Raw genomic sequence first — 27,199 nt, 5'->3', positions numbered from 1 at the left:
GCGGCTGACGTGGTGCAGGGAACTGTTGTTACCTGTTTCGCACATGAAAGGTAACCCCGACAAATCGACCATCCTATCCGCCCCATATGTCAGGCATCCAGCGCCAATCGCAACGAGTGCACCTGAGAAGATCACGCTCTTGCTCCCACTGCTTCCACTGAACTTGAGTCTGACGCGAATCCAAGCAAAGCGATCGAGAGAGGCAATAGGCAAGTCCACCACCTAGTCCCATTAAACAAACCATAATCCACGCAAGCAGGCCAAGGCGCTCGAGCTACAAAGAGACGCGCGCCCGCGCGAGCAGACGGCCACAGTCCCCTCCCAACATAGCTATAGCTTCCTCCTTGTCTACATTGCAGGCGCTCGCTCGCTAGCTCCGGCGCGGATCAATGGCGTCGGCGATGGTTTGGATGCCGATACTGGAGGACGGGGTGTTCCGGTTCGACGCCTCAGAGGCGGCGCGCGCGGCGGCCGGGCTCAGCCTGTCGTTCGCCGAGCCGTGGCGGCGGGAGGTGGTGCTGCTGCGTGAGGGAGTGGACGGCGACGGCCCCGCGGTCGTGCCGGAGTGCGAGGTGGTGGGCGACCGCGGCGTACAGAAGGTTCTCATCAAGGTACAGTACTTCATATTTGGCTTGCAGGTTCTCAACTTCTGATCAGGGAAATGATCGATCGATGTTTATCTGTACGCCGGTATACACGGTGTTTGCTCTCACTGCTACCGCCGTTCTACCGTATAAATTTTCTGCAAAGTCAAACATCGCGAAGTTTGATTAAGTTTAAACAAAAAAAAGAACCATTCAAATGACGTGTAGATAGTTTATAACGTACTCTCTCTATTCACAATTACCCTGCGTCCTAGGTTTAGTCAAAGTTAAACTTTACAAAGTTTGGCTACAAATATAGAAAAAAATATTAATATCTAAAATATAAAATCAGTACCATTAGAATTATTCTTACATGTATTATAATATTATGTAAACTAGTTGAATGGCCGTGGGCTGTTACGGCTAACAAACTTAGACCTCATACATTAATCAAATTATTTCTAATTTATTTTATGTATTTCGACCAATATCGTCTAGCATCTACTTGCTCTTGTTGATGCATCAGCTGAAATGTCACCAATTTACGTGACTTAATCATCAATCTTTCTAGATCATCTTCCTTCATGCCCACTGAGATGACCATGGAACCATTTCTTAACATGAATGCAATTTGGTTCTGGGCTGGCTAGATCAACTGCCATGATAAGATCCCCTTGGTTGTCACCATTTTCGTCATCTACATCAATAACAAATTGGAGAAGAATCAATAGTTCACTTTGTAGTTAAAGTTAACCACATTTGAAATAGTAATGATGTATTCATTCATTGGAAGTCCTACTCTGAATTTTTGTTTAAGCAAATAAACTTGCGTCATGGAAGTGTGCGAGATAACTTCATATCATTTTAAGTTACACAAATAATAAAGTTGCTCCCTAAACATGTGAAAGAAATGCTAGTCCTTTTTGATAATCTTAAAAAAAAATCCAAAAATGATAATATTCCAAGCGAAATATATAGTCAGCTTTACATGGAGAATTGCAATGGAGTTCCCAGGTGCCACCCTACCCCACACGTCTGTGCTGAACACCTATCCCATGTAGACCCAAAAACGGTGTATTCAAACGGTAGCTTCGAAATACAGTGATTGTGATTGATTAGTGTGATTTGCTGTAACTTTCAATTAGGAGGCAAAAGTGCAAAGCGTGAAGTGAAAAATGCATAGTGGACGTACCATTTCCAACTTTAATATAATAATACTCCGTCCGTTTCTAGATATAAGCCATATAGTTTTTTGAGAAAAAAATCCAAAATATAAGGTGGATTGTGTTGCACCACTTGTCTCGATAATTTTTTAAGAGATTAATTTATCTTATCTTATGCAAAATCCTCTATTTTCTCACGTCAATTGTTCAGTGATTATCTCGCCAAAAACTGGTGTATTTTTTTCTCAATGTGTGTTCTTTAATTTCCGTGCCAAAAACTATATGGCTTATATTAAGAAATGAAGGGAGTAGTATAGAATGTTAGGAATGTGTTCTTCCGCTTCGTTTGCATTGTTAGGTTACCAAAAAGAAGTCTTCCTTTAGAAAAATCTTTCACGAGCAATTACCAAAGATGTAAGAATGTGTAACATAGAATGTTCACTGTGAAAAATAATGATCAACCATTACCCTAATGGCTAGATGCAGTTTATAAGAATATAAAAACACAATGATCGATCAAGGTTTTTTTTCCTATTCATGGATGGACGCTTCAATCCTACAACTCTATCTTGTAAAACTCTCTCTTCCAACCTATCCACTCTATCTATGTTGTGCCTCAGACAATGTTATAAGCTTCACATATACCTCAAATTGCAAAACAAAATATGAGTCAAAGCATTTTATCTATAACCAGCATAATGCGTTGATAGAGTGGATAGGATGGATAGGGTGGATAGGGTGTATGCATATTTCAAATCTCCAAATTTTAACAGATTTTGTCTTTTTTTTGTAGCCTACAATATAAAAAAAATTCACATTGAAATTTATACGCTTATTGGTTACGTAATTTACTATGTCTAGATTTATTTTCAGATTTTTCTTAAACTTAGTTATATATTTTTTAATTTTTTAAAAAACGGACCTCTATGGCACTGTGCCGATTTAGCTTATTTTAACTTTTCTTTTTTGCATGTTGACCTATCTTGTGTTATTTTTCATCTAATGTTTTTTTATAGTTTACTGATCTATTCTATATTAGAGGACCCAAGAAGGGCATGTATAAACAAATTATGTGCATGATGCCATTTCATTTATCCTTAATTATTGAGTGTTAGTTTGTCCTCTGAAAATTGCAGATTGTAGATACCGGAAACAAACTTATAATTCCCTTGCCCCCCCCCCCCCCCACCCCCAAGCCAAGGAGGAGTGGTGATAACAATTGCAAATTGCAAATAATTTCCTTGATTGATCTCTCTTTGGTTTGTCCTAATCTTCGTAATTTATTAGAGTACTACAATTATAAGTATGGTGTATAGATTATATAATTAAAGTGGGGAAAAGAAGTCTGGCGTTTGGTATAAGGTGTCTCACACTAGATTTATGCTGGTTATTCAATTAACTCGGAGGAGATCCACAAAGCTTATAACATTGTTCAGAAAAATTAACTTGGAGGATATCCATGAAATGGCGACAGGTTCAACGTACATAATCTTTCCTTTTACCAACAAATCAAATGCGTTGATTTTCTGGTTGGTGGATCCTAGTGATTGATAAATTATCTACTAAGTAATTACCATAATTTCTTTAGCTTTCAATTATAAAAGCAAAAGTGCAAATTGCAACGTACCATCACCAAATCGAATACAATAGTATAGGTATGCAATTATAGAAGTTGATAGTTTTTGCTATATCTTTGGTCAAACTTTAAAATCTTTTACTTTGACTAAAGCCAAAATGCAGGGTAAATAAAAACGGAGGGATTATCTAATAACATTTATTTGACATCGTAAGTTTTTCAATTTTTTATAAAATTTATTAAACTTGACATGGTTTTACTTCCAAAACAACTGTACACCTACTACCATGCACACGTGAAAGGGTGGAGAACGAGCAAGTTGATATTTACATTGACGAAGTCACCGGAAGCTCCCCGCTATCGATGGAAACGTTGCCACCTACCGAAAGAAAATATCGCCTTTATGATACACGAATGCTTCAAACTAACTAAGATTTTATTCGTGATGGGCTCGGGGTACAGTGCCCTCCTAATTGTCTAACATCAGGTTGATTCTGATATTTCGGTTGACCTCAAGTGCCTGATAGACGATATTCTTTTATAAGTTTTGATCAAACTTGAGATGGTTTGACTTAAAAAAACATATACCGCCTTCTCTTTTGCGAACTGGTGTGGTGGATGTGTGTGCATGTAGACGCGAAGGGCAGCGAGACTTATCAAGTTATTTGTTCTTCTTGTACTGACATATGCGTGCCTACCATGCATGGTCACCTTTTGACCCGCCATGATATTTTGGTTGATCTCAGCCACCTCAGTGCAATGTAACAAAGTTTTCGTACATGTATGTAACAAGTGTCATGGTCTAATAAACACAATAAAACACACACACACACAAAGTACACAATATTATCCTATCGCATCTATGCAGCACGTCCTTAAACATGTGTTATCAAAAATTGCACTTAAAACTAAGATTTTTTCGAAAACTAACCTTCATTCTTTGGAACAATTTTTTTAAGTATACAACTATCTTCGTCCAATAAAACTACTTCTTGTTGTGGTGGTGGAGGCATCTCCACCCACAATGGATTAAATCCGGGAGCTCACATTTCACATGGTACCCTTAGTAGAAATTAAGCAAGATTAGTTCTAGCCTTAGGTTAACTGGCACACTCATGTAGGTTTAGGTGTTGATAGTGTTCACATGCACACCATATTTGTCCGTATTTACACATATAATGAACTTCATCAAGTTAAGGCAGCATGCATTATAGAACACAGGCATATGATACATGGAACAACCATGCAACAAACAAATAAAAATGAACACACTCGTGAACAATGGCAACATATGATACATGCATGTTCCTACTATTTCTACAAATCCCTAAATAAAACAACACTCACGAGGGAAACATGCATGTTGCTTCGTTAAAACATGGGCATAACAGCGAAAGGTCAATGAGAGGAAAGGTGAAGAAGCTTCCACAAAGGGAGGGTGAGTTGTGACGCCTCAGGGCATAGCATGGCTCACTGAAGTATTTGTCTCTTTTCATCAAACTATGGACATGTCCATATTTATTCTTAGTTTATGTACTTTTCTTATCTACATGTAACACATACTACAAGTTTAATTATAAGTCAACAAGAGTTGAGATATTTTTGATTATTTGTGCCAAAGCAATACATAAAGTTATCTATCCCTATTGTTTTAGCATGCTCCAATCATGATGTCAACATGAAAGTGTTATATGCAACATGTTACTGTTGTGCATCCGAATAATCTATCAAGACAATGAAGTCAATATTTGTGAGCAATGTTGCCTTAACCTCAATGACACTACAACAAAAACCCCCCCTTCAGCAACGAATCGATGTGTTGCCAAATCTCCAAATAAGCGTTGGTAATGTCTACACCAACGGATCTGATATGTGTTGCCGTTGGTGGCGTTGCAAGGGTCTACAACAATAGATATAGATGCGTTGGTAATCGACATTAAAAAAACGTTGTAAGATAGCAATGTATATGGCTAGAAACTAACAACACTTCATATGCGTTGGTGATTGTCCTGCATGATTGGATTTATAAATACACATAATAGATCACTGCAAAATATTATAAGAGTTGCTGGATAGCTCAGACAGTTAATACTAGTTTATAAATGGACATCAACAATTATTTTTCAATGCTCGGAGTGCTCTATGAGATGTAATATAGTAAAAGAAAGATCTCATATATCAAATAACTTTGTAGCTTTACATGGAGAATGAATTGATGAATACAAGCTGTGTATATCAATAACATTCTAAAATATAATAGACAACTATCTAGTAGTGACACCATTCTCGAAACTTGCTGTTATCATCACAGCCATGCATCATCCACTTATTTTGCCAATCTGCAACAAAAGCACCAAATTTAGATATGTAGCTTAACATTACTAAGTAAAAAAACAATTAAGCGAGTAAAATAGTAAAATTTAAAATAGCCGCAACATAAAAAGGTTGAAGACCATGAGATAATTAACCTTAATGCATGAGCACTTCTTGAAACACAGAAGGAACTTGAGCTTATCTTCTATAAATAGCAAGGTCAAAACAAAAAACAAGAAACCGAGAAATGTTTCTATCATATAGTATAAATTATCTATTATTGTGATCCAATTAACCCTCCCAGGCTGCCACACTCGTTGAGGAGACTTTACTCAAGAGTGCAATCTTACTTACACCAAGTACCTTAGTGCTTTAAATCTTTTGACTAAGCATTTTGGGCTTCATGGAGTAAGTATTAAATTAATATAACAGGTGGAATAAAAGATTTAGCTTACTAGCTGTCAAACATTTCTTTTGACTACGCATGATATATACTTATAGTTCACAGAGCAATACATTAAGATATTAAAGAATATGGCAGAATGAAGAAAAATTGTGGTGTGGTAATTGGCTAAGCATTTCTGTGATGTGATGACTCAATGTGCATCCTTCTAGAAGTAAATCTCCAAAAAAGAAACGTTATTGAAAAGTAGCTGAAGTTATACAAAAAAAATGCACATGGAATTAAATTCAGATATATCTGCATGCTTCAGAATGTATATACTTGTCCATGTGAGATTCCTAGACCAATTTACGTGAGACCATAACCACCTCAAGACCAAAGAGGTCACCAGTACCTATGCATACTCTGATTACATTATGGACCGTACTTCTGTACAACCCAGGATTTATATTTCTAATTGCATCACAAATACGAAAGCTTACCTCTCTTTTTAATTTTCAGAACCAGTGTGTATAGGTCCATGCAAAGATTGCCTGACAAACACAACTAAGTTAGAGAATTTAATATCTTTATCATGTCCCTCCTTGAGTACAGAGGGTTATATATATTAAAGAACTTCAGAAGTCAGCACAATTTATCCTATGTTTACACAACCAACTAGTTACTGCGTTGGCTAGCCCCGAAGTATGCATACAATTGACAATCCATACACAATCATTGATGGCAAGATGAATATTATGAGTTAATTTTTTTTCGTTTTCACATGTGGAACAACAGACATAAGCTGGTATGTAATATAAATCTTCTATTGCATATATGAAAAAGAACACAGCCGCTGGCTTGCACAAATAAAGAAGTTATTGCTAGGAAGAATCTCATAAGCACAGTATTATAACTAGTAATATTGGCGGACCATTTGATCTAAACTCGATAGGCTTAGTAATCAACCACACATCTATATGTTTAATGAAACCATAGACACATGTTAGTTACAGGAGCACCAATGAAGCTACAGAACCTACCATGCTGTAATATTTGGGGGAACAAATCATGTAGTCCTAAAATAAGTAAAAAGGAGCGATCAGATGTAGGAACTTGTCACCTGATTAAGAGAGGAGTCGGGTGTTGGAGATGGTTGGCAGGTGGCACTCATGGCAGGGGATCTGGGAGTGAGGGCACCCTTGGTTGAAGGTCGGGAACAGCACAAGGCACAACACAGATCCATCAACCACATCACCTGAAAAAAAAAACAGATCAAGCCAACCATAGAGTGCAGAAAATCGGGTTGGGTGAGCGATAAACTTAAATATTTGCAGAGCTGAACCGGATATCTAGCGATGTCTCTGCATAGAGCAGTTCCTGTCGATGGTCGGTTGTATCCATAACGCGAGTGCGCCGGCTTGCCCCTGCACATAGTTGATGAACCCTAAACATCTGTATCCATAACGCGAGTGCGAAGAATGAAGCACGGCTGGCTGAACCCAGAGGCGGTGGCCGCGAATGCAAATAAATAGATGAGATTGAGGATTGAGGTAGAGATGCGCACCCAGGCTTGTGAAGGTGGGTTGCAGCGGCGGCCGGGGCGCAGCGGCAGTCGGGGCATAGCGGCAGAAGAGGATCTGGCTGGGGCGTCTTACTTGCGGGGAGAGGATCTGGCAGGAGCGTAGCGGAGAAAGGATAGGGATTGAAGGAAAATATCAAGGAGGGGAGTCAGGGAAGTTAGAGATCGTGTATTATCTTATTCTCCGTTGGCACGCGAAGTGGGGAAGTTGTTTTCTAGACCCGCATCGGTAATCCGTTGGAAGGTATGCGTAGCCATATGTAGGGTCGTGGTGTAGTGTGAGTCGCTTGACTTAAACTTGTTATTTATGTTTCTAGTGGTTCCTTCTTTCAAAAATAAGGTGGCTGAAATAACGGAATGTACACATAGGCTTGTACTAATGCATTTTTTTTTACAACTGTACAGTAGGGCAAAAAAACATACTATTTGTCGATTTTATATTATATAATAAATGGAATAAATACAGATAAATGGAATAAATACTAATGCATATATTCATAGCAGCTTCCTTCTGGGACGTCTTTTTATGGAACAGGAGAAGCAAGTGGCCCGCTTGAACGAACAGGAAAACGAGTAAGCATGACATATGTTTTTATGTATTCTTATATTGCCACTTTCTTATTAAAATATTTTGCCACCCTCGCGTGGTATCTACTTTGGTATCCGTTAGGTTTTCACTTGGAATACAGATGCATGGGGATATGGGCCAGGAACTACTTCACTATATCAGTCACACCCTTGGGTGTTGTCAGTCCTCCCTGATGGAAAGGCTATCGGTGTCTTAGCTGATACCACAAAACGTTGCGAGGTACGTAGTAATTCCAGTTAACATTACTTTTTCAAAACACATGACAAAAAGATATAAATATAAATAATGCTTGATCTAACACATCATATTTTCTACCAATAGATGCATTATATATTGAATGTTTCTTTTATCATGTTCTTCTAGTCATGACAGACATATGACATGTATATTTTTAATATACTTATATGTTAATTTTTCTCGACCTGATAAGTGTAGTTAACTCAATAACCATATTCTATGATAGATTGACCTGAGACAAGAATCCACTATAAAGTATTCTGCCTCATCTGCTTACCCTGTTATTACTTTTGGACCGTTTGATACGCCAGCTCAAGTGATGACAACCTTGTCCTATGCAATTGGTAATTATTTTCTCATAACCAATCCCTTCTTGTACTTGCAATTTCCATTGTCAATATGCTACAAGCAAACAAATATGTTTGTAAAAAAGGACGTACCCAGTGCTGAGAGCTCCCGCACTGTGCGGGGTCTGGGGAAGGTGTTAGTGGCAAGCCTTACCCTCACGAAGTGCAATGTGAGGAGACCGCAACTCGAACCTGGGACCTCTCGGTCACAGGCGGTGAGGCTCTACCGCTGCACCAGGCCCGCCCTTCACAAGCAAACAAATATGTTTGTCAAAACTTTAATTTTGTACACATATATGTTTTGAATGATACATAATGTTTAATTCTATTATGATGAAGTTGTAAATCATTTAAATGTTATGATACATGGTGAGCCAAATATTTACTTATCAAGTCATCTATGATTCAGCATTCAAGGTTTTCAAAAGATAGTTATTGTATATAGAGCAACGTTGTGTTGCACAATTTTAAGTTTGCAACGGGGCACGCGGGTATGCGTATTTGCTACATTATCATGTCCAGAGTTTATTGTATTCTTTCAGAAGACATCATTTATATAAGAATAATGTTCTTCTTTTTTCCTAATGGAAAAAATATCTAAGTGGCTATAACATAGCACAAAATTGCAATTTAGAAGCGAATACATTTCCCTTGTTCATCATGTACAATTAAAAATCTACATTTTTTCTATTGTAGGAACTGTTCCCATGCCTTCGAAATGGTCTCTTGGCTACCATCAATGTCGTTTTAGTTACATGTCTTCTGAGAGAGTCCTCGAGGTATCTTCTAATGGAAGTATAGGCGGCAGCCAAAACCTTCTACTTATGATGAATGAAATATGTGATTAGTTTGTAGAACAATACTAGTATGATACATGTGTTACATGTATGTACTATAGTTTGGAAAACGGTGCAAACAGACTAGAAATCGATTTTAATTGTTTCAAGGGTGGTATACTCGAGTGAAGACTAACCTTTTGATCTTATATTAAGTGAAGAATAGCTAGAAAATAAGTAAATGAAAATTTAATGTGTAGTTCGGTTCATGCCATTATCGCCACACTTGAATTTCCTTGTTTACCCCTACCATCTTCAAACCAAGCTGAAGCGAGCTGACCCTGTCTGTCTTGCCACTGGCTTTGCCCTGGCGGCCTCGCCGCCGACGCACCACCAGTCGAGATCAAGACGAGATCCAAGCAAGGCTTCCCCACCTCTCCCCTCCCCATCCCGACGATCTCTCCCCTCCATCACCCGCCATTCCTACACATGAGTCCCACAATCCATACCAAGAACAACCCCACAAAATTTGCGAATCCAAGTGAAGATTTTATCAAGCTTCAGTTCCAAAGAGAGGAGATAACATAATACTTCCATGGCGATTAAGCCAATGAAGAGGCTCACATGCTCAGAATATACGGGATGAAGCTACCAAACCCACGTCGTTGCCCAGATGTGACGTCACTGGGACACGCGACGGTCGGCTAGTGTCCACTCCACTCTAGCTTCCTTGTTTGGTCGTGTGTGGATTTTTTTATTCGATTTTGATCGGCCCAAAGCTTGGTGTGGTTTGATGCATCGATTATATCCAATTGAGGCAAAATGGGAAACTCGTTTGGCAAAAAGTGGGGAGAGATGATGAAAGAATCATAATTAGGGGAACATGTAACTTTGTTTTGCGGAACACTAGTTCCTAATATTTCAAAAAAAACAAGATGGAATTCCTCTGATTGCTATCTTTTTAAGTGTGGTAGATGTATTGCCGAGTTGCTATCATAGCATGATACAGCTTTGAACATTCTGGTAAACTTCCTCCAGAAAAATCTATGTGATAAACTTCCTAAGAGAAATGAAATTGAAAGAAGTATTTTGACATGCGGATCTTTCCTCATTGTTGTACATACTATTGGAGTGTGCCATGAGTGAAGTTTGATATGAAACCGAAAGGGCCAATACGTAGAACCTGAAGAGTAAACCAAGAAGATCGAACTCTTAGACTAAAGTAAATTACTAGTATGCCCTTAACCGAGAGTAGATCATAATGTAAAAATAATGATCTTCATGGCTTAGCCCTGTTGATGTTATGTAACCCACATTTGTTTCAAGAGTTATATTTGTTGAGCACTGTGCTATGACAATTGCTTAATTTATCATTTCAAGAGTTCCATTTTGTTGCGCAGTGTGCTATGATAATCGACCGATTTACCAGTACGTCTGTCTCCTGTTTTATCTTTGTCCTCTCTGAATGCACTTTGAGGCTTAAGAGTATGTAGTATTGATATTTTCATGTTGCTACTTATGTATTTTATTATCACCACGGGTTATTAAAACATCTGAAACTTAAAAACATGTTAGAGATGGTATCTTTATGTTGATACTCATTTAGTGCTTCCACAGGTTATTAGAACATTTAGAGAGAAAGGCATTCCTTGCGATGTGGTTTGGATGGATATTGACTATATGGATGGTTTCAGATGCTTCACATTTGACAGTGTAAGTACCTTCTCACTACAAGTACTCACTCCATCTAAAAATAGGCGTCTCAACTTTATCTAGATACAGATGTATCTCTAAATAAAATGCATCTAGATACATCCGTATTTAGACAAAAGCGAGACACCTATTTTTAGACGGAGGGAATAGTATATTTGTACATCTGCACTATGTTCTTTGCATGGGTTTACATTGCTTTAAAATTGGATATTGAGCCTGCATTTTTGTCTCACTGTCACTATTATTTTCTACCAAAATATCTACTTCACATGAATTCTTTAGCCTGTATTAGTGCGATTCTGAATGCACTAGCTAGGATAAGTTTATTCCATGGCCAATGCTTATGTTTGAACTTGATATATTACAGAACCATTTTCCCGATCCAAAATCTATGGTTGATGATCTACGTTCCATCGGCTGTAAATCAATCTGGATGCTTGATCCAGGAATCAAGAAAGAGAAGGGTTACTTTGCGTATGAAAGTGGTTCAGAAAATGATGTGTGGATTAAAAAGGCAGATGGTAGCCCATTCATTGGTATGTTTCACCAACTTAAATGGGCTTTTCCCTCCTCTAAATGATCATACCAGCCTGAGATGCCTCTTGCTCTGTAATTTCAGGTGAGGTGTGGCCTGGTGATTGTGTTTTCCCTGATTTTACCTCTGAAAGAATCCGCACATGGTGGGCTAGATTAGTAAGGGATTTCATCTGCAACGGTGTTGATGGAATATGGAATGATATGAACGAGCCTGCTATGACAGTATATGATCTTGTCCCAATTCATTTTTATGTCATCTGATTTTATTTGTGCAAATGAAGTGATGGTATCAACTTGCAGACTACTACCAAAACAATGCCTGAAAGCAATATACATAAAGGAGATGTTGATATTGGCGGTGTCCAGAATCATTCTTACTATCATAATGTAATGTCTCTGTCGCTTTGGCAAGAAAAATGCTAGCAATGTAACACAAACAGGTTTTGCTTCTTTTTGTACGTGATCATGCTTTAATGTTAATTTTTTTTCCAGGTTTATGGAATGCTCATGGCAAGATCTACTTATGAAGGAATGGTGATGTCTAGTACAGCAAAACGACCATTTGTTCTTACACGAGCTGGTTTTATTGGAAGCCAGCGATATGCGGCAACATGGACTGGTGATAACCTATCGAATTGGGAGCATTTACACATGAGTATATCAATGGTCCTTCAGTTGGTAAGTAAAATATTTATTCAAGTCCAAGAGAGTTCCTCCCATAAATGTATCAACTATCAAGAGCATAGTATATATCTTTATTTAGAGTATCCACCCAAATACCGTCTTAGTTATATATTTGGGATACTAATTGCCCTATTGAGTGAAAAGTCATCTAGATTACACATTCTAGAATATTTGGACCCTCGTTTCCTTTGTGTATCCATTGGGCAAGGTGTGTGGTGATAACCGGCTTTGAAACATACCACTACGATGACGAGGAATGAAATAATTGGGTAAGATTAGTCTGGATATAATTAATTGTCGATGACGCCCTCTGATCTTTACACATTTTGGCGTGCCACATAGACGAAACACGCCGGTCCTATAACAAAAATAAGCAAAATGCTAAACATCAGTAAGATTGTCTTTTAAGTCTCCTAGATGGGCTATTTTAATATAAGTTCAATTAGATGGGGTAATATTGTGTACCGAATGCACAACTGTAGGGTAAAAACTGGAATTCACTCTAAAACAAAATGTATGCAGTTGTTTGAATGAATAAAAGAACATGCGATCAGTCCTGCAGTTTAATTGTACTGTGAGTACGGTCTTGTGACCTTAGAGGTTAGAGTAACATACAATTTCTCAATTTTCTTGGTGTTGACCATTCCCACATGTATTAGTTGCAATTTTTGGTTGCTCTTTAGTTTACTTTTGTTGCAACTCTGCAAGCATGTTCTTGTTTTAGTGTTACTTTGTACTAAGTCATCCTCTCTATGTTGACATAAACAAGACATCACTATGGGAAAATTATTATTATTATCGGTATGATAAGCATAAATTTCTAGAAATATAATGGTGTGGTTACATATGATCAGGGTCTCAGTGGCCAGCCACTGTCGGGTCCTGATATTGGTGGATTTGCTGGAAATGCTACACCAAAACTTTTTGCAAGATGGATGGGTTTCGGTGCATTGTTTCCATTCTCCCGTGGTCATTCTGAAGCTGGAACTATTGATCATGAGCCATGGTCCTTTGGTGAAGAGGTACTCTTTCATGTCCCTCATCTCACACATGTGTGCATGCATGCAAAGAAAATCTTGTTGCTCTCCTAGAAGCTTCAATTATGTTTGATTTTTGTACGCTATATTCTGTAGGAGTACTAGAATTATTGTATTGCTATATTTTGATACACAAGTTGATAGTATCTCCATCAACATATTTTTGCTCGGTATACATGTCAAATTTTCAGGTCAGCGTCCTTGTTCATGAGATTAGCATATATTTTATACTCCGTACATCATTTCTTCCACTTTATAATGTCAGTCCTTCACCCAGACATCATAATCTATGGTTTATGCACTCTGAGGACAACCCTCCCCCCCCCCCCCCCTAAAATTTGTCACTGTTGTGCATATAGTGTAGACGAAGCTTTTTCATTAAGTAATATTGTGTTGATGTTTACGTATTCTACTTTATTCATAAATCAAGCCCCCACATGCATTTTTGGTGCTTGTTAATTTGTAAATGAAGATACCGCCAGCTATTTCTAAGAGTGAATGCATATTTCAGTGCGAAGAAGTTTGTCGTCTTGCACTACTAAGACGGTATCGGCTACTGCCACACATCTACACGCTATTTTATGTTTCACATAAGAAGGGTACTCCAGTTGCTACTCCACTTTTCTTTGCTGGTAATAATGGCTGTCTTACTATTGCTTATTACTCATATATAACCACATCATTAGAAGTGGACCCATAGTCTAAGTTGGCATTTAGAATATTCAGAAATCCATGGAATGGTGAATTATGGATGCCTTTTTTTGTGTTTTCTTGGTACACATGTAAAAAGATTAAGATTATTTTATTCACTACTATGATAAGGGCATATTTGGAACACAATAATTTCATATAAAATTTGAAGGAACTAGTGTCTATGAAACATGTGAAATTCCCACCTAAATAGGGTCTATGAAAATAGAACTCGATTGAATTTGATGATTCAAAACTAGACAATGAAGAAGTATTTTGTTTTTTTCTTTGCTGCCCCTATTCATTGGTGACCCTTATTTGGAGAATTTATGTTATTTATTACTAAATCTTATTTATTGCTTTGTAGATCCGCAAGACTTGGAATTGAGAAAAGTTGAGACTTCCTTTCTCCTGGGGCCACTTTTAGTATGTGCAAGGTAATGGTTTCACATCAATTGGCTCACGGCATACCTCTTTGCGTCATTCTCTTGGAAACCAAGATTTGCTTGCATTGCGTGCCTGAGCTTGCAATCTGGTCTTCATCGTTGGCTGAAAAATGCTTTTGCTATCCTTTTAAACATAGAAATCATTAGCCAAATAATAGCGCACCATCTGTATCTAATATTTCTATGCTTTTATATGACGTAAAACATTCCTTTTGGCAGCACTTTACCTGATAAAGGAGCTCATGAATGTGCACATAAATTCCCAAAGGGCATTTGGTTACCTTTTGATTTTGAAGATTCACACCCTGTAAGTTGGTTGGTAAACTTTTATTGAGCTGCCTTGAAAGCTATTCTAGAACTAATTTATTTATTCACAACTAATGATATAGGATCTGCCGGTGCTATATCTAAGAGGAGGATCAATACTTCCTGTAGGTCTTCCAATTAAGCATGTTGGTGAAGCAAGTTTAGAGGACAATTTGTCGCTACTTGTTGCACTGGATGAAAATGGTATGTTTCTTTAAATTTTGCCTGGAATAACTTGGATTCATGATCCGTGGTCTATCGAGGGTTTGGTTATGTTTAATGTGATCCACAGTTATGCCTCTCTTATCCCCCTTATGAAAATTTGATCAAGGTACCATTAGTAAACTTTAAAAAATAAAGAATTCACAAATATGCTTCGGAACAAGTAGAATAACATCCACAATGTGTTAGTTAGCCAGTTTTCATTAAAACATTGCAATATGGTGTGCATATCTTCTGTTCTGCGCCATGACTGAATTTTTTTTACAGGTAAAGCTGAAGGTGTCTTGTTTGAAGATGCCGGGGATGGATACGGATTCACACAGGGGGACTATCTACTGACATATTATGTCGCCGAAGTCCACTCATCAGTGGTTTCTGTGAAAATTTTGAAAACTGAAGGATCCTGGAATAGACCAAAACGTAACTTAAACATAAGTATTCTGCTTGGTGGAGGTGCTATGGTAATGTATATTTTTTCCTATTTTTTATCACATATGCAATATAAACATAAACCTTTTTTAGGATATTAAGAATTATTTCGGTGAACACAGATAAGTTCTCATGGTGTCGATGGCGAAGAGGTACATTTTGTGATGCCTTCTGAGCTTGAACTTTCCACCTTGGTTGCAACAAGTGAAATTGATCTCAAGAAACATTTAGGTATCCTACCTCTTATCTATGGCTCTAATATTTTAGATCTTGAAGTTTTTACTATAACCGCAGTTCTAATTGGCTAAATGTGTCTTGTGTTGGTATCTTGTGATGGTTGTACAGAGATGGTTCGTCCTATACCTGATATAGATGAGCCATCAAGACTGGAAGGTGCTGAGGTCTCTAGAAAACTTGTTGAGTTGAAGAGTGGGGACTGGTTTCTTAAGGTTGTACCATGGATTGGCGGTCGTATTATTTCAATGACACATCTTCCATCTGGTATGCTTCTTTCGTTCTGTATGATGCATGACCTTATATTAGTCTTGTGATGTTTGTGTACTACTAGTAGTTTTCACACGTTTTTTTTACTGTAACTACGGCGGGCGTTAGCCAGCCTGAACATGTATTAAGTCAAGTTGCCTATAAGGCTTTTCAGAACAAGATGGGTTCAAGTGAACCAGAGTACACGGGGGTTACAAGAGAGTAGAATAAAAAGGAAGATCACACACCAACACAAAGAACGGAAAGAGAAAGAGAGCACAAGCGCCACCACCAAGCCTAAAAACTTAGCACCCAACAACGCCGGAACAGACCGAGAAAAGCAGGAAGGAGTGGAGTTGGATCAGTCGAAAGGATCTCGAAGTCGAGAGGCCGCGGAGAAACGAAACCCGCTTGCCGAGCGATCATTCTACACATTGCAGAGCTAGGAGAGTCACGGCCACCGTCGAAGGGTATCCCACTGCCGAGGTCACGTCGCGACCGAAGGGCAGAGTTCCACCGAGAAGACCGCTGCACCTCCTCTTGGCCTCAAACATGAGAACACCAAAAGAGCGATCCTCAACACTATGTGAAGCAACGAGAACCTCCTGCGCCATCGAAGGATGATCACCGAGACCTCACCGCTGCCACGAACATCCCTGGAAGAGAGGTCAGCCATTGTTGCAGAAGAACACAAGGATTTAGCTTGGCCCCGAGACGCAAAGCACAGGGGCTAGAACTTGCCAAGCTCGCCCAAGCAAGAGCACCACAACCAGACTAGGGGGCACGGAACCAGACAACGCTTCCAACGAAGACAATGACGCCCGAGGACGTCGCCGTTGTCGGCACTGACCAAGATCAGAGCAGGGCTTTCGCCCAAGATCAGAGGTGGATAATTGGGTTTTTGTGGGGGCAGAAAAATTGGGTCACCTTATACACGAGAGTAGGCATTAATGTTTGTAAGCCCCTGAGTTGTTGTTCTTATGTACAACTCCATCAATTAACCAACGTAAACCTTTTGCCTTTTCTTCAGAAAAAGTTCTTGAACTATTGTTGGTATGTCAGTATGTCTAGTGCAAAATGGTTTTTGAAGTTGTTCTTAGTTGCTTTAAAACATGAGTTAGAAGGTTATAATTCGTGCATTAATTCACAAATGACAGTCAATGAATTTTAAATATATCCGAAAATTACCTTATTAACTTAAGCACCGTGTGTACTTGGTCTCTCGATATCTTAAGATTCCCAATGGCTGCACAGCAGAATTGAAATCCATGGTTATGAAGAGTACAGTGGCACTGAATATAGGTCTGCTGGCTGCACAGAAGAATACAAGATCGTAAGGTAACATGAGTAATCATTGCATACTGGGCAAATTTTTGTTTTTCGTGTGATACTCTTTAGCCTGTCAGTGAATAGTTTGTGGGTTCTAGGCCTCTGGAGCAATTAGGCGGGGACGAATCTGCTTTTCTGGAAGGAGACATTGGGGGTGGACTGGTTATTCAGCGTCAGATATCAATTCTGAAAGGCAATCCCAAAACTTTGCAGATTGACTCTAGCATCCAAGCAAGAAGTGTTGGGCCTGGCTCTGGTGGATTCTCAAGGCGAGTGGTTGAGTGCTTGTTTTATCAGAAGATAACCTCAGATAACCATAAATTATTTCATATTCAACACAACAATTACACCGGGGAAGTGATCTTTTAAAGGGTCATTTTATATATTATCTGAAAAGAGGAAAAAGGTTATTTTATAGTGTAATTGTGTAGTAAAATTGATGCATCTTTATTTTGACCAAAATGTGTGCATAATTTGATCCATCTTGAATAGAGCTCACTGAACTGCTTAATGGAGCTTATTTTGCTAGCATTAATCTTGTCTCGTCAATGTTTGGTTTTTCTCCTCTGAAGGTTGGTCTGTTTGCGAGTTCATCCTACTTTTACGCTTCTACACCCAACTGAGGTGGTTGTTGCTTTCACGGCCATCAATGGTTCAGAGCAAGAGATCTCTTTGGAGTTCGAAGAAGTGACATTAGAGGGAGACATGCGACCTAACGGTAAATTTCTGTCACTCTCCACAATGTTTCTAATTTCTTGTTGCCTTACCAGCATATTTGGCTTGCCACCCAGGACATTTGTAACATTTATGATGGTTCTTTAATTTGTTCTCCCATCTTCTGGTAAACTTAATGATCAGGGGAGTGGAAGCTGGTAGACAAGTGTTCAGGGCTGAGCATGATAAACCGCTTCGATCAAAGTCAGGTTAACAAATGTTTGCTGCATTGGGGAACCGGGGATTTGAAGATGGAACTATGGTCCGAGGAGAGGCCTGTTTCGAAAGACACGCCCTTGCGGATCTGCCACCAGTATGAGGTGACCGAAACATGCCAAATCAAAACTCATTCCTAGGTACATTATATCAATAATGCATTAGAAACTTGTGTACGTTCTTCTTAAGCTCCTCCTGTAAATTGTAAGTAAATAATGTCATGACTGCTACTGGACATGACTGGGATTGTTCGCCTGATTGATATTTAAGGCAAGTTTGAGAATGCATATAGGTGAATCAGTATCAAAATTTTCTCCTGGACTATGTTTCAATCAAAATATCAGTATATGTAAATTTTGTAAATCCTATAGAACATTATTATTCACAAGTAGAGGTTGACACTAGTGTAGTGAAGGTGATCCAATGATCTCTCCTACCTGCTTTGCCCCCTACTCATGCAACATTTCAGTTTCTTTAGCTTCTGCCCTTTCAGAATTGATTAAATTTTAACTAAATTGCTACAATTTGTAGTAGATCTATCTGGTGCAACCTAAACTTCAAATTAATCTTCAAATAGTTTCCATGTAATGTTGTTGGCTCAAAGTACCGTAATGTTTGTGGCCAACTATTTTCGAGTAAATATATAGTACTTCGTTTTCGACAAATTGGCATGAGCACTGCCTTTCATTAGAAGAAATAGACGTTATCTGCAACAATTCACATAGGAAGACCTTGTCGAGACCGATGAGGACGAGGCGCTGATCCGAGCTTGCCAGGCCCGGGGATGCGTCGGAGACGAAGACACGTACCGGTGTTGCCAATACCGGGCCATCATGAACCGTGCGCCAGTGTCAGGGGGACCAGCAGAGGAGGCCTCCAGAACGGTGGCAAGTTGCAGAGCGGCGAAGAGGGAGAGGTGCCGATGCAGTCCGCGGTTGTCGGAGTAGACGAAGTAGTCGGGGACGAGACGATGACGCTAGTGACGAGGTCGTGGTGGACGGAGACATAGAAGGCGGTGAAAAACCAACGACAGCCTGGAGTGGCCATGCTGGATGCCTAGACTGTCGTAGAGCTAGTCGGCGAGGCCTGCGACCAGGAGTGCGGCGGCAGTACTCGAAGTAGGCAAGGAAGATCCTAAAAACGTGAAGAAGACCATGTGCGGACGGTGGCGACCTGCGCCAAGGGAGACGGCGCAAGGGTGGCATGGGACGTCGGTGTGCAGGACGGCGAAGTAGACTGCGTGCGGCAACGTCACGACCCGAGGGACTAGCGTAGCTGCAAGGCGCAAGTCACTGCAGCGACGGGAGGCCACCAGCAACGTACACGCCTCGGAAGGCGCGTCGAAGGCCGGTAGTATGGACCAAAGGCGGTGGCGCTGTAGCCCGAAGGGGCGATGCCGCGGCAGCCCGATGCTCGATCGATGGTAGGCGCGTGCTTGGGGACATGCGCGCGAGCGGTTGATCAGACCGACGTCGGCGTTGTACGCGCCATGGTGTGGGCGACACACAGATCGGAGCCAATGGCGACGTTGTCGATGATGTCTCGGGCGATGACGGAGAAGAAGGACCGAGGGGCACGGCCGCGGTAGCCTACCGAGGAAGGCGTAGGAGCCAGCCAATGGTCGTGACAACCTGCTATTGAGGCCGAGGCAGCCTGCTGAGGCAGGCGCGAGGACGGCTGCGGAGGCAGGCACGCGGGCGCGGTGTAGATCGTCGATGCCGATGTCGGAGTAGAGGCAGGCGAAGACGACGACGATGGGCGGCCCAATCCAATCTATGGTCGGTAAACCAAAAAAAGGTCGGTCGAGCGACCGCAGACAAAAAAGAAAACCAATCTACAAACCGAAAAAAGAGACATGAGGGCAACCGATCAACCAATTTGTGGACGAACCCTCGTAGGGGTTGCGCGGCCCCCGAGGGTGGCGTGGCTCGAAAGCTTGTGCGACAGCTAGGTCAAGGAACGTACCGCTCTGATACCATGTAGAACGATAGAGAGGGAGAGAGATTGGTGAAATATGTAGATATTGTATTGAGCCTCACGAATGAGTATATATAGGATGTAAGACTTGTAGGCCAAGAAGGCACTCCTAAAGATATAGTAGATTCGACGGCCAAATATACATATACCAAATATATATCTAACACTTCAATCTCATTTGAACTTGACAAGAATACCTCCTAAGGGCTCCTTTGGTTTTTTTTTTTTTGAGAAAACACTCGCCCTACTTTTATTCAACAATGTTTACATGATTACCAACACCCTCGGGTGGAGAATTGAACCACACATACCTACCAATATCTAGATACAGTGAGCTCCTTGCAAGGCAGTGTGCGTCTCCGTTAGATGATCTTCCTTCATGGACGAATTGCACCATTTGGAGATCATTCCTCCTTTTTTTTGTTTAACAATTGTTTAGTTGCTCACCACGTGTACCACATGGTGGAAATCATTCCTCCTTGCATTGAGCTCTTGGACTATCTGACCATATGGTCCCCTGCCCGCTCCCTCAATGCTTCTAATCACATTTTGACAGTCTGTCGCAACCCTCACTTGCTGGAGAAGATCATCTGCAACTGAAAGGCCCTCATGGCATGCCAGCGCCTCCAAGGTCTCTGGGTCGGATAAGCCCTTCAACACCATAGATGAGGCACCTAGGAACTCTCCAGCCGTGCTCCAGGCTACTGTCGCGATCGCCGCTATAGAAGAATTCTTAGACACAGCCGCATCGACATTAACCTTTGCAACACCCGATGGTGGAGGGATCCATCTAGGTGCCATGGGCCCTCTCTCGCTGGTGTTGGACGGTGCAGGCGCCAGCACCTCCAGATCAACGATAAATCGTCGGATAAAACAGTGTGTCGACAATGGGCTCTGGAATAAACCTTCATGGATAATCTTCCTTCTAGCATGCCATAACGCCCACATTGTGACAACAACCTGAGTTACTTCAGTTTGCGACAGAGATTTGATCATTGCCGCAATCCATGCTTTCGCGTGAGGCTCCTGGAGATTGTAGACAAAATCGCTAATCTCCTCCGAAGCCGACGCCCACACACTCCTCGCATGATGACACTCGACGAGAGAGTGCCTCCAGGAGTCTTCCTCTCCACATATTGCACAATTGCTTTGTGGTGCCATATTTCGATGGTGTAGCACGTCTCCAGTGGGAAGTGATTGGCGTGCTAGCCTCCATAGAAAAACCTTTAGTTTTGAAGGTACTTTAACTCTCCAGATAGATGTCCAGCCATTCTCTACTTCTCTAACATTTGATCCCCCTGGACTCTCATCAAGCCAGGCTGTTCTCTTTTCTCTAGTATGAATAAGCATACGGTATGCTGAACGTACTGTAAAATCTCATTCCGTTCATAATGCCATGACCAGAAGTCCACCTGCCTCCTAGTGCTCAAAGGGATACAACTGATCACCTCGGCATCCATTGGCAGAAATGCAGCCTCTAGCATATCCATCTTCCACGCCATCTCACCTTGATTAATCAGTTCACTTACTAGTTGTGGTGGTTGATCGGGAATACAAGCAACGACCATCAAGAGGGATCCAATTAGTGTTCCAAATATTTGTGTCTTCTCCGTTGCCAATCCTCTTGATCAAACCCTGCTTCACCACGTCCCTCCCATCCAGTATCGAGCGCCAAATTCTGGACGGGTTAGTGCAAAGTTCAGCATCCAGAAATTCTCCATTCGGAAAGTACACCGATTTTAAAATTCTGGCACTTAACGAACTTGGTTCCTTTACAATCCTCCAAGCCTGGCGTGCAAGGAGAGCTAAGTTAAACAGCTCAATATCTCGGAAACCTAAGCCTCCAAGATGCTTAGGCTTTGTCATATCCTCCCATGCCACCCAACAAGTTTTTCGCTTCCCTTCTTTACTCCCCCACCAGAAGTTCCGAAGGAGGCTATTAATATGCTCGCACGACCCTTTGGGCAACGAATTTGATCAAAACTTCCTTCCCCGCTACTAAGAGCAACTCTAACCAACCCTGGACTCTCTTCCATACTCGATCCTTCAGGTACTTAAAAGCACCGTTGATCGATATACCTACATCTGATGGCATTCCTAGGTACTTCTCATTCAAAGAAACATTATGAACATTCAGAATGCTCATAATTCCCTGCCTCATATTCTCCTGACAACCTTTGGCAAAATGAATTGATGACTTATCCATATTCACTTGTTGACCAGAAGCATTGCAATATATCCGAAGGATATCGTTAATCTCCTGAGCACTCTCCATATTCGCTCTGAAGAACAGCAGGCTGTCATCGGCAAAGAGTAAATGACTAACCATCGGGGCTGATGGTGCCACCTTAATTCCACTTAAACTTGATGACTGAATTCTTGATTTTAAAAGGCACAAGAGGCCCTCTGCTGCTAACAAAAAGAGATATGGAGAGATAGGATCACCCTGACGAATCCCTCTCGTGCGTGTGAAGCTCTCGAGGTTATCGACATTCAACAAAACTGAGAACAAGACGGTCGTGACAAGCCGCATAACCATCTCCACCCATAACCGATGAAAACCTAGCCGTAGGCCCGTAGCATGATCGCCCGAAGATAAGACCACTCCACCCAGTCATAGGCTTTCTTCATATCCAGCTTCAAAGCGCAGCACCTCACCTCTTTCGCCCGCTTGCGCTTCATGAAATGCAAACACTCAAAAGCAGAAATAATGTTATCAGTAATCAGGCGTCCTGGAACAAACGCCGACTGCTCTTCTGAGATAATGTCCGGAAGGACGACCTTCAGCGTGTTCGACACCACCTTAGATGCTATCTTATAAAGCACGTTGCATAGGCTGATAAGTCGGAACTGCCCCAACTCATCTGGGCTAGCTACCTTTGGGATCAAGACGATGAAAGTATTGTTTATCACCGTGGGGTCATCTTCCCCTTTCAGGATCCTCAACACCAGGATCCTCAACACCACAGCGGTCACTTCAGTACCACACACATTCCAATGGCGCTGGAAAAACTGTGCAGGAAAGCCATCTGGCCCTGGTGCCTTTGTTGGAAACATTTGGAACAAAGCTTCTTTCACCTCTTTTAACCAGGCCATCATTCATCTATATTGCTAGTACCCTCCGAGGAAACTTAGTTGGCATCGTATTTAGCACAACATCTATATTGCTAGTACCCTCGGACCGATACAACTCCTTGTAAAAACGGGTGGTTAAATTTCCTAGCTCGGAAGCATCCTCGGAAGTAGTCCCATCAGGCCTTTTAAGCCGTGATATCCTATTCTTCCTTTTCCTTTGACTAGCTCTCATATGAAAGAACTTAGTACTTCCTCCGATTCATATTAATTGACTTCAATATGGATGTATCTAGAACTAAAATGTGTCTAGATACATCCATATTAGAGTAAATTAATATGAACCGGAAGGAGTATTTTTTTTTCTCCCGCTTGTAGCCACTGCACTCTAGATCTTTGCTGCCACATAATCTCCTCCCGATGGTTCAGCTCTACAATGCAGTCTGTCCCGATGGTAGCAGAGTATTCACGGGGATTGGCAAGTATTATCCCGGCCCATCTCGAAATTCCCAGTTTCCCCGATAACCCATTTGGTAGAGAACTGGGATGAAAAAAAATCCCCGGCCATCCCGGAAATCCCTGTCCCCGTTCCAATTTTTGCCTTCGGCTCAATCCACGACCCAGACCTCGCGTATTATCCCCATCCCCGACTCCCCGTCCATGTCCCTATCAAAGCCCTACCACAGAGGCTGCACGCAAGCTGCCAGCGGCGAGCAGACCAGCGGCAATGTGACACCCTAAAATCTGTACTATGCGGATTCAAGCGTTTCCCACCAAAATCCGCATAATATCAATTTTAGGAGACACACCACCAAGTGCTTCCTACACGCCAAAGCATGCACGCGATGCATGTGGAATAAATCACAAGTAGTAATCAGTACAACAAGTCACGATAGAGCCCATAAGAGAACTTATATTACAACGACTCCAACGAGCCAAGAATACAAATAGATACAATACAAAGATCCAAATCATACATAAAACCAAATACATCCGAGTACGGATAAGAATACAAATGGGACTAGGAGTCCTGAAGATAACCAAGTGGTGTCCATAACCCTGCCCAGGCCAAGCCGGAAGGGTAACCTCGCTAGCGTCGTTCTTCACCGTACATGTGTTCATACCTGCCCAGTATTGTTCCAAAGCAGCAATAAGTACGGGTTCGTACTTAATAAGACTTCAAGACGTATACACAATCACCAACCATTCGTCCTTTGTACTTGAGGCACGCAGGGGACTTAGAGGACATCATAGGCAATATGGTGGGGTTAAGCGGCGGCGCGCAAGCACTAAAAACCTATAGAGACACTCACAACTTACAGGTGCTATAATAGATAAGAGAGTGCATAAGCTAACAGTTCTACACTCTGCAAACATAACCCAGCCGATGTGTTCCCCCCTTCGCAAAGGAAGTACTAGCAAGAGCACTCACAAGGTTGACAAGTTTTAACTATTTATTATTGAGGTTGTGCTAACTTACTACGCAAGCTACTATTAATGAATCAACATATGTAAGTTGTCTATGGTCGAGTCATACAGCTCCAAGTCGTCCATAACCGCGGACACGGCTTTTCGAAAAGATTTAACCCTGCAGGGGTGTCCAAATGTGCCCACACGCACGATCAATCCAACCGAGCTAGGGAAGGATATCACGACACGCACTCTTCTTCATGGCAACAATGTCCAGGAAGTCACATAACTAAGTTTAACCCGTATTGAAGTCCAGCCGAATTTCCGAAGCGGACCTATCTATGTGTGCCAGCGTGCTAGGTGGTTTAGCACACACTGGGTGATAAACCAGGCTCCGCAACCTATACGTGCATACCAAAAACAAGGGATACAAGGCACACATGGGTTTTCCAAAATAAAGAAGTTACGGGCTGGCATGCACACAATAACATAAGGTAAACCATTACGAACTAGTTGTGGCCACTGAACAAAGTTGTAGATTCCGGCAGTGATCGAGGGGAGACTCATAGACATACCCACATGTGGTTAGAGCGCTCATTGTCGGAATAGATAATAAAACTCAAGTCCTAGGTATCTTGGAAACACAAGTGAGCCATCATAAAACAAACAGTTGACCCACCAATGCCTCCGCTTAACAATTATTAACAACTAAAGTGACCATGATACCTCCAGCAGATATATCCATAAACCATGTGTCATGATCCCCCAACAGATAACCCGATAAGATAATGATAACGGTAACAAGATATAAACGACACTAAGCATGCACTACGACTCGCAAGGCAAACCCGATAACCAAATAACAGATGTAGGAGGGTGGTGGAGGCAATATGAGTTGTTTGAGGTAACAAGTGGATAGGACACATGACAAGAACGCAACTCAAGGCTAGTATGAGAGAGAAGTAAGAGTGTGGAAATGTTTACCTGATAAAGATTGCCGAGGAACATCCGGAGAACTTGGTGTAGCTCGTATCAACTCAACGTCCTATCCGGGAATAAGCAAAGTGCTACAACAAACAACGGGTGCAACACTTACTATTACGGCGCATGCTCAAGAGATGTTATGCATGGTAACGATGATGTGATACAACTTATCTGAAACAATTAAATATTAGTTCGAGTTATTTATCTACCGCACATATTAAATGTTGATTGACATGGCATAGATAAAGCATGGGTGAGCTACGCAATTTAAATGGAACCTAGATAAGATATTAATCCCACATAATTTCATATTTAATTAGGTGATTCGCTATTTATCTGAAACTACAAGATATAGAAGCGATGTGATGCCACATATATGATTGACGTAACAAGATAGAAAACACATTTATAAAATAGGGATAGGTTATGGTTCACACGTCTTGGGTCGAAGTCGGGATCTTCGGGTGGAAGAGGAATAACATGAAGCCGGGGTCTTGGACTTTGCATCCAGGAAGAAGATCTTCTGATTCGCTGTGATTGTTGACAAAGAAGCTTCTCGTGGCATAGGGGATGCAACCGCGAGCACAAGTGCCTGACAGAAATGCACCACATCAGAGAACATAAAAGAACTCTTGCATGGGGCAGGCCACATGATGCAAAGGCAAATCGAACGAGCAAGCACCACGAGGGGCACATACAGTCTAGCACGACGCGGGGACGGAGGCATGATCGCCTGCGAGCACTCGTGAAGGCATGTACAGCTGCTGCTTGCACAGAATGCAAGAGGAACAACAGTGCGGACAGGCGTGCGTTGACATGCACTGGACCGGAACTTCTGTCGAACTCTACGGGGACGCGCCCGTGCAGAAGAAAAACAAGCGGGCTAGAGGCGCGGGGCAGAACGATGACGTCCTTGGCGACGGCCGGAAGTCACGGACGAGCTTGGGGAGGTCGCGGCAGACCGGCGCGGAGCCAGAGCGGCGTCTGCGCGGGCGACCTTGAGGCGACAAGGATCAGAGGATGCCACCGAGGTCAGAGCAGGGCACGTGGAGGCACGGGCCTTGGAGATCGACGAGGTCGGGGCGATACTGCGGCGGCGGCAGGATCGACGGCCATGAGCTCGAGGCGGGGTCGAGGGTGGCCATGGTGGCGGGCGCGCGCGTGCTCGCGCGGGGAGGATTGGCGAGACTGCAGCAGGGCACGGTGAGGCTGCACTAACAAGGGGGGGCGGCGTTGGGGCTCGCCGGCGGAGCCGCGCGGGAGGTGGAGGAGATCGACGACGAGCCAGCGCGCTCGGGGACGAGGGGACCGAGCGGGGCACGGGAGCGAGGAGAACGCATCTCATGGCGTCGGGGAGAGGAGAGGCTGAGAGAATGGTGGGAGGACCGGCTCGCGAAAACG

The 27,199-nt window shown here is 41.9% G+C and overlaps 2 protein-coding genes across 12 annotated transcripts; one reads left to right on the top strand and one right to left on the bottom strand.

The window, feature by feature from the left end:
* The first annotated feature begins 298 nt into the window (after positions 1-298).
* On the top strand, positions 299-18,718 carry LOC127295148 (uncharacterized). 3 transcript variants are annotated; one of them, XM_051325043.2, is made up of 22 exons: positions 299-611; positions 8,105-8,173; positions 8,271-8,408; positions 8,653-8,770; positions 9,470-9,552; positions 11,167-11,262; positions 11,630-11,798; positions 11,882-12,021; positions 12,100-12,186; positions 12,292-12,477; positions 13,338-13,505; positions 14,032-14,152; positions 14,578-14,647; positions 14,876-14,963; positions 15,046-15,166; positions 15,452-15,645; positions 15,736-15,844; positions 15,959-16,114; positions 17,332-17,434; positions 17,524-17,694; positions 17,998-18,143; positions 18,284-18,718. In XM_051325043.2, the coding sequence occupies exons 1-22, from the start codon at positions 390-392 to the stop codon at positions 18,493-18,495; spliced, it is 2,967 nt and encodes a 988-aa protein (XP_051181003.1). In that variant the 5' UTR covers positions 299-389; the 3' UTR covers positions 18,496-18,718. The 3 variants fall into 3 exon arrangements, with proteins under 3 accessions (XP_051181003.1, XP_051181004.1, XP_071675110.1); XM_051325044.2 differs by lacking the exons at positions 8,653-8,770; positions 9,470-9,552; XM_071819009.1 differs by lacking the exons at positions 299-611; positions 8,653-8,770 and having other exon boundaries at positions 8,071-8,173.
* On the bottom strand, positions 5,479-27,199 carry LOC127295149 (uncharacterized). 9 transcript variants are annotated; one of them, XR_011743236.1, is made up of 12 exons: positions 26,497-27,199; positions 26,236-26,390; positions 25,799-25,881; positions 17,285-17,342; positions 14,884-14,961; positions 14,682-14,780; positions 8,867-9,018; positions 7,586-8,759; positions 7,364-7,445; positions 7,142-7,276; positions 6,522-6,572; positions 5,479-5,662 (listed from the first exon to the last, which is right to left on the bottom strand). XR_011743236.1 is itself a non-coding variant. In XM_051325048.2 (8 exons), exons 3-7 carry the CDS (start codon positions 14,692-14,694, stop codon positions 6,537-6,539), a joined length of 372 nt encoding a protein of 123 aa, XP_051181008.1. In that variant the 5' UTR covers positions 14,695-14,780; positions 14,884-14,961; positions 25,799-25,854; the 3' UTR covers positions 5,479-5,662; positions 6,522-6,536. The 9 variants fall into 9 exon arrangements, 1 of the variants encoding a protein (XP_051181008.1); XR_011743237.1 differs by having other exon boundaries at positions 14,682-14,775; XR_011743241.1 differs by lacking the exon at positions 17,285-17,342 and having other exon boundaries at positions 7,586-7,691; positions 8,704-8,759; positions 26,497-27,197.

This window comes from Lolium perenne, chromosome 4, assembly GCF_019359855.2.
Source record: "Lolium perenne isolate Kyuss_39 chromosome 4, Kyuss_2.0, whole genome shotgun sequence".
NCBI lineage: Eukaryota > Viridiplantae > Streptophyta > Magnoliopsida > Poales > Poaceae > Lolium > Lolium perenne.
Note: the sequence above shows the minus strand (reverse complement) of the source record. Positions and strands in the feature narration are given on the sequence as shown.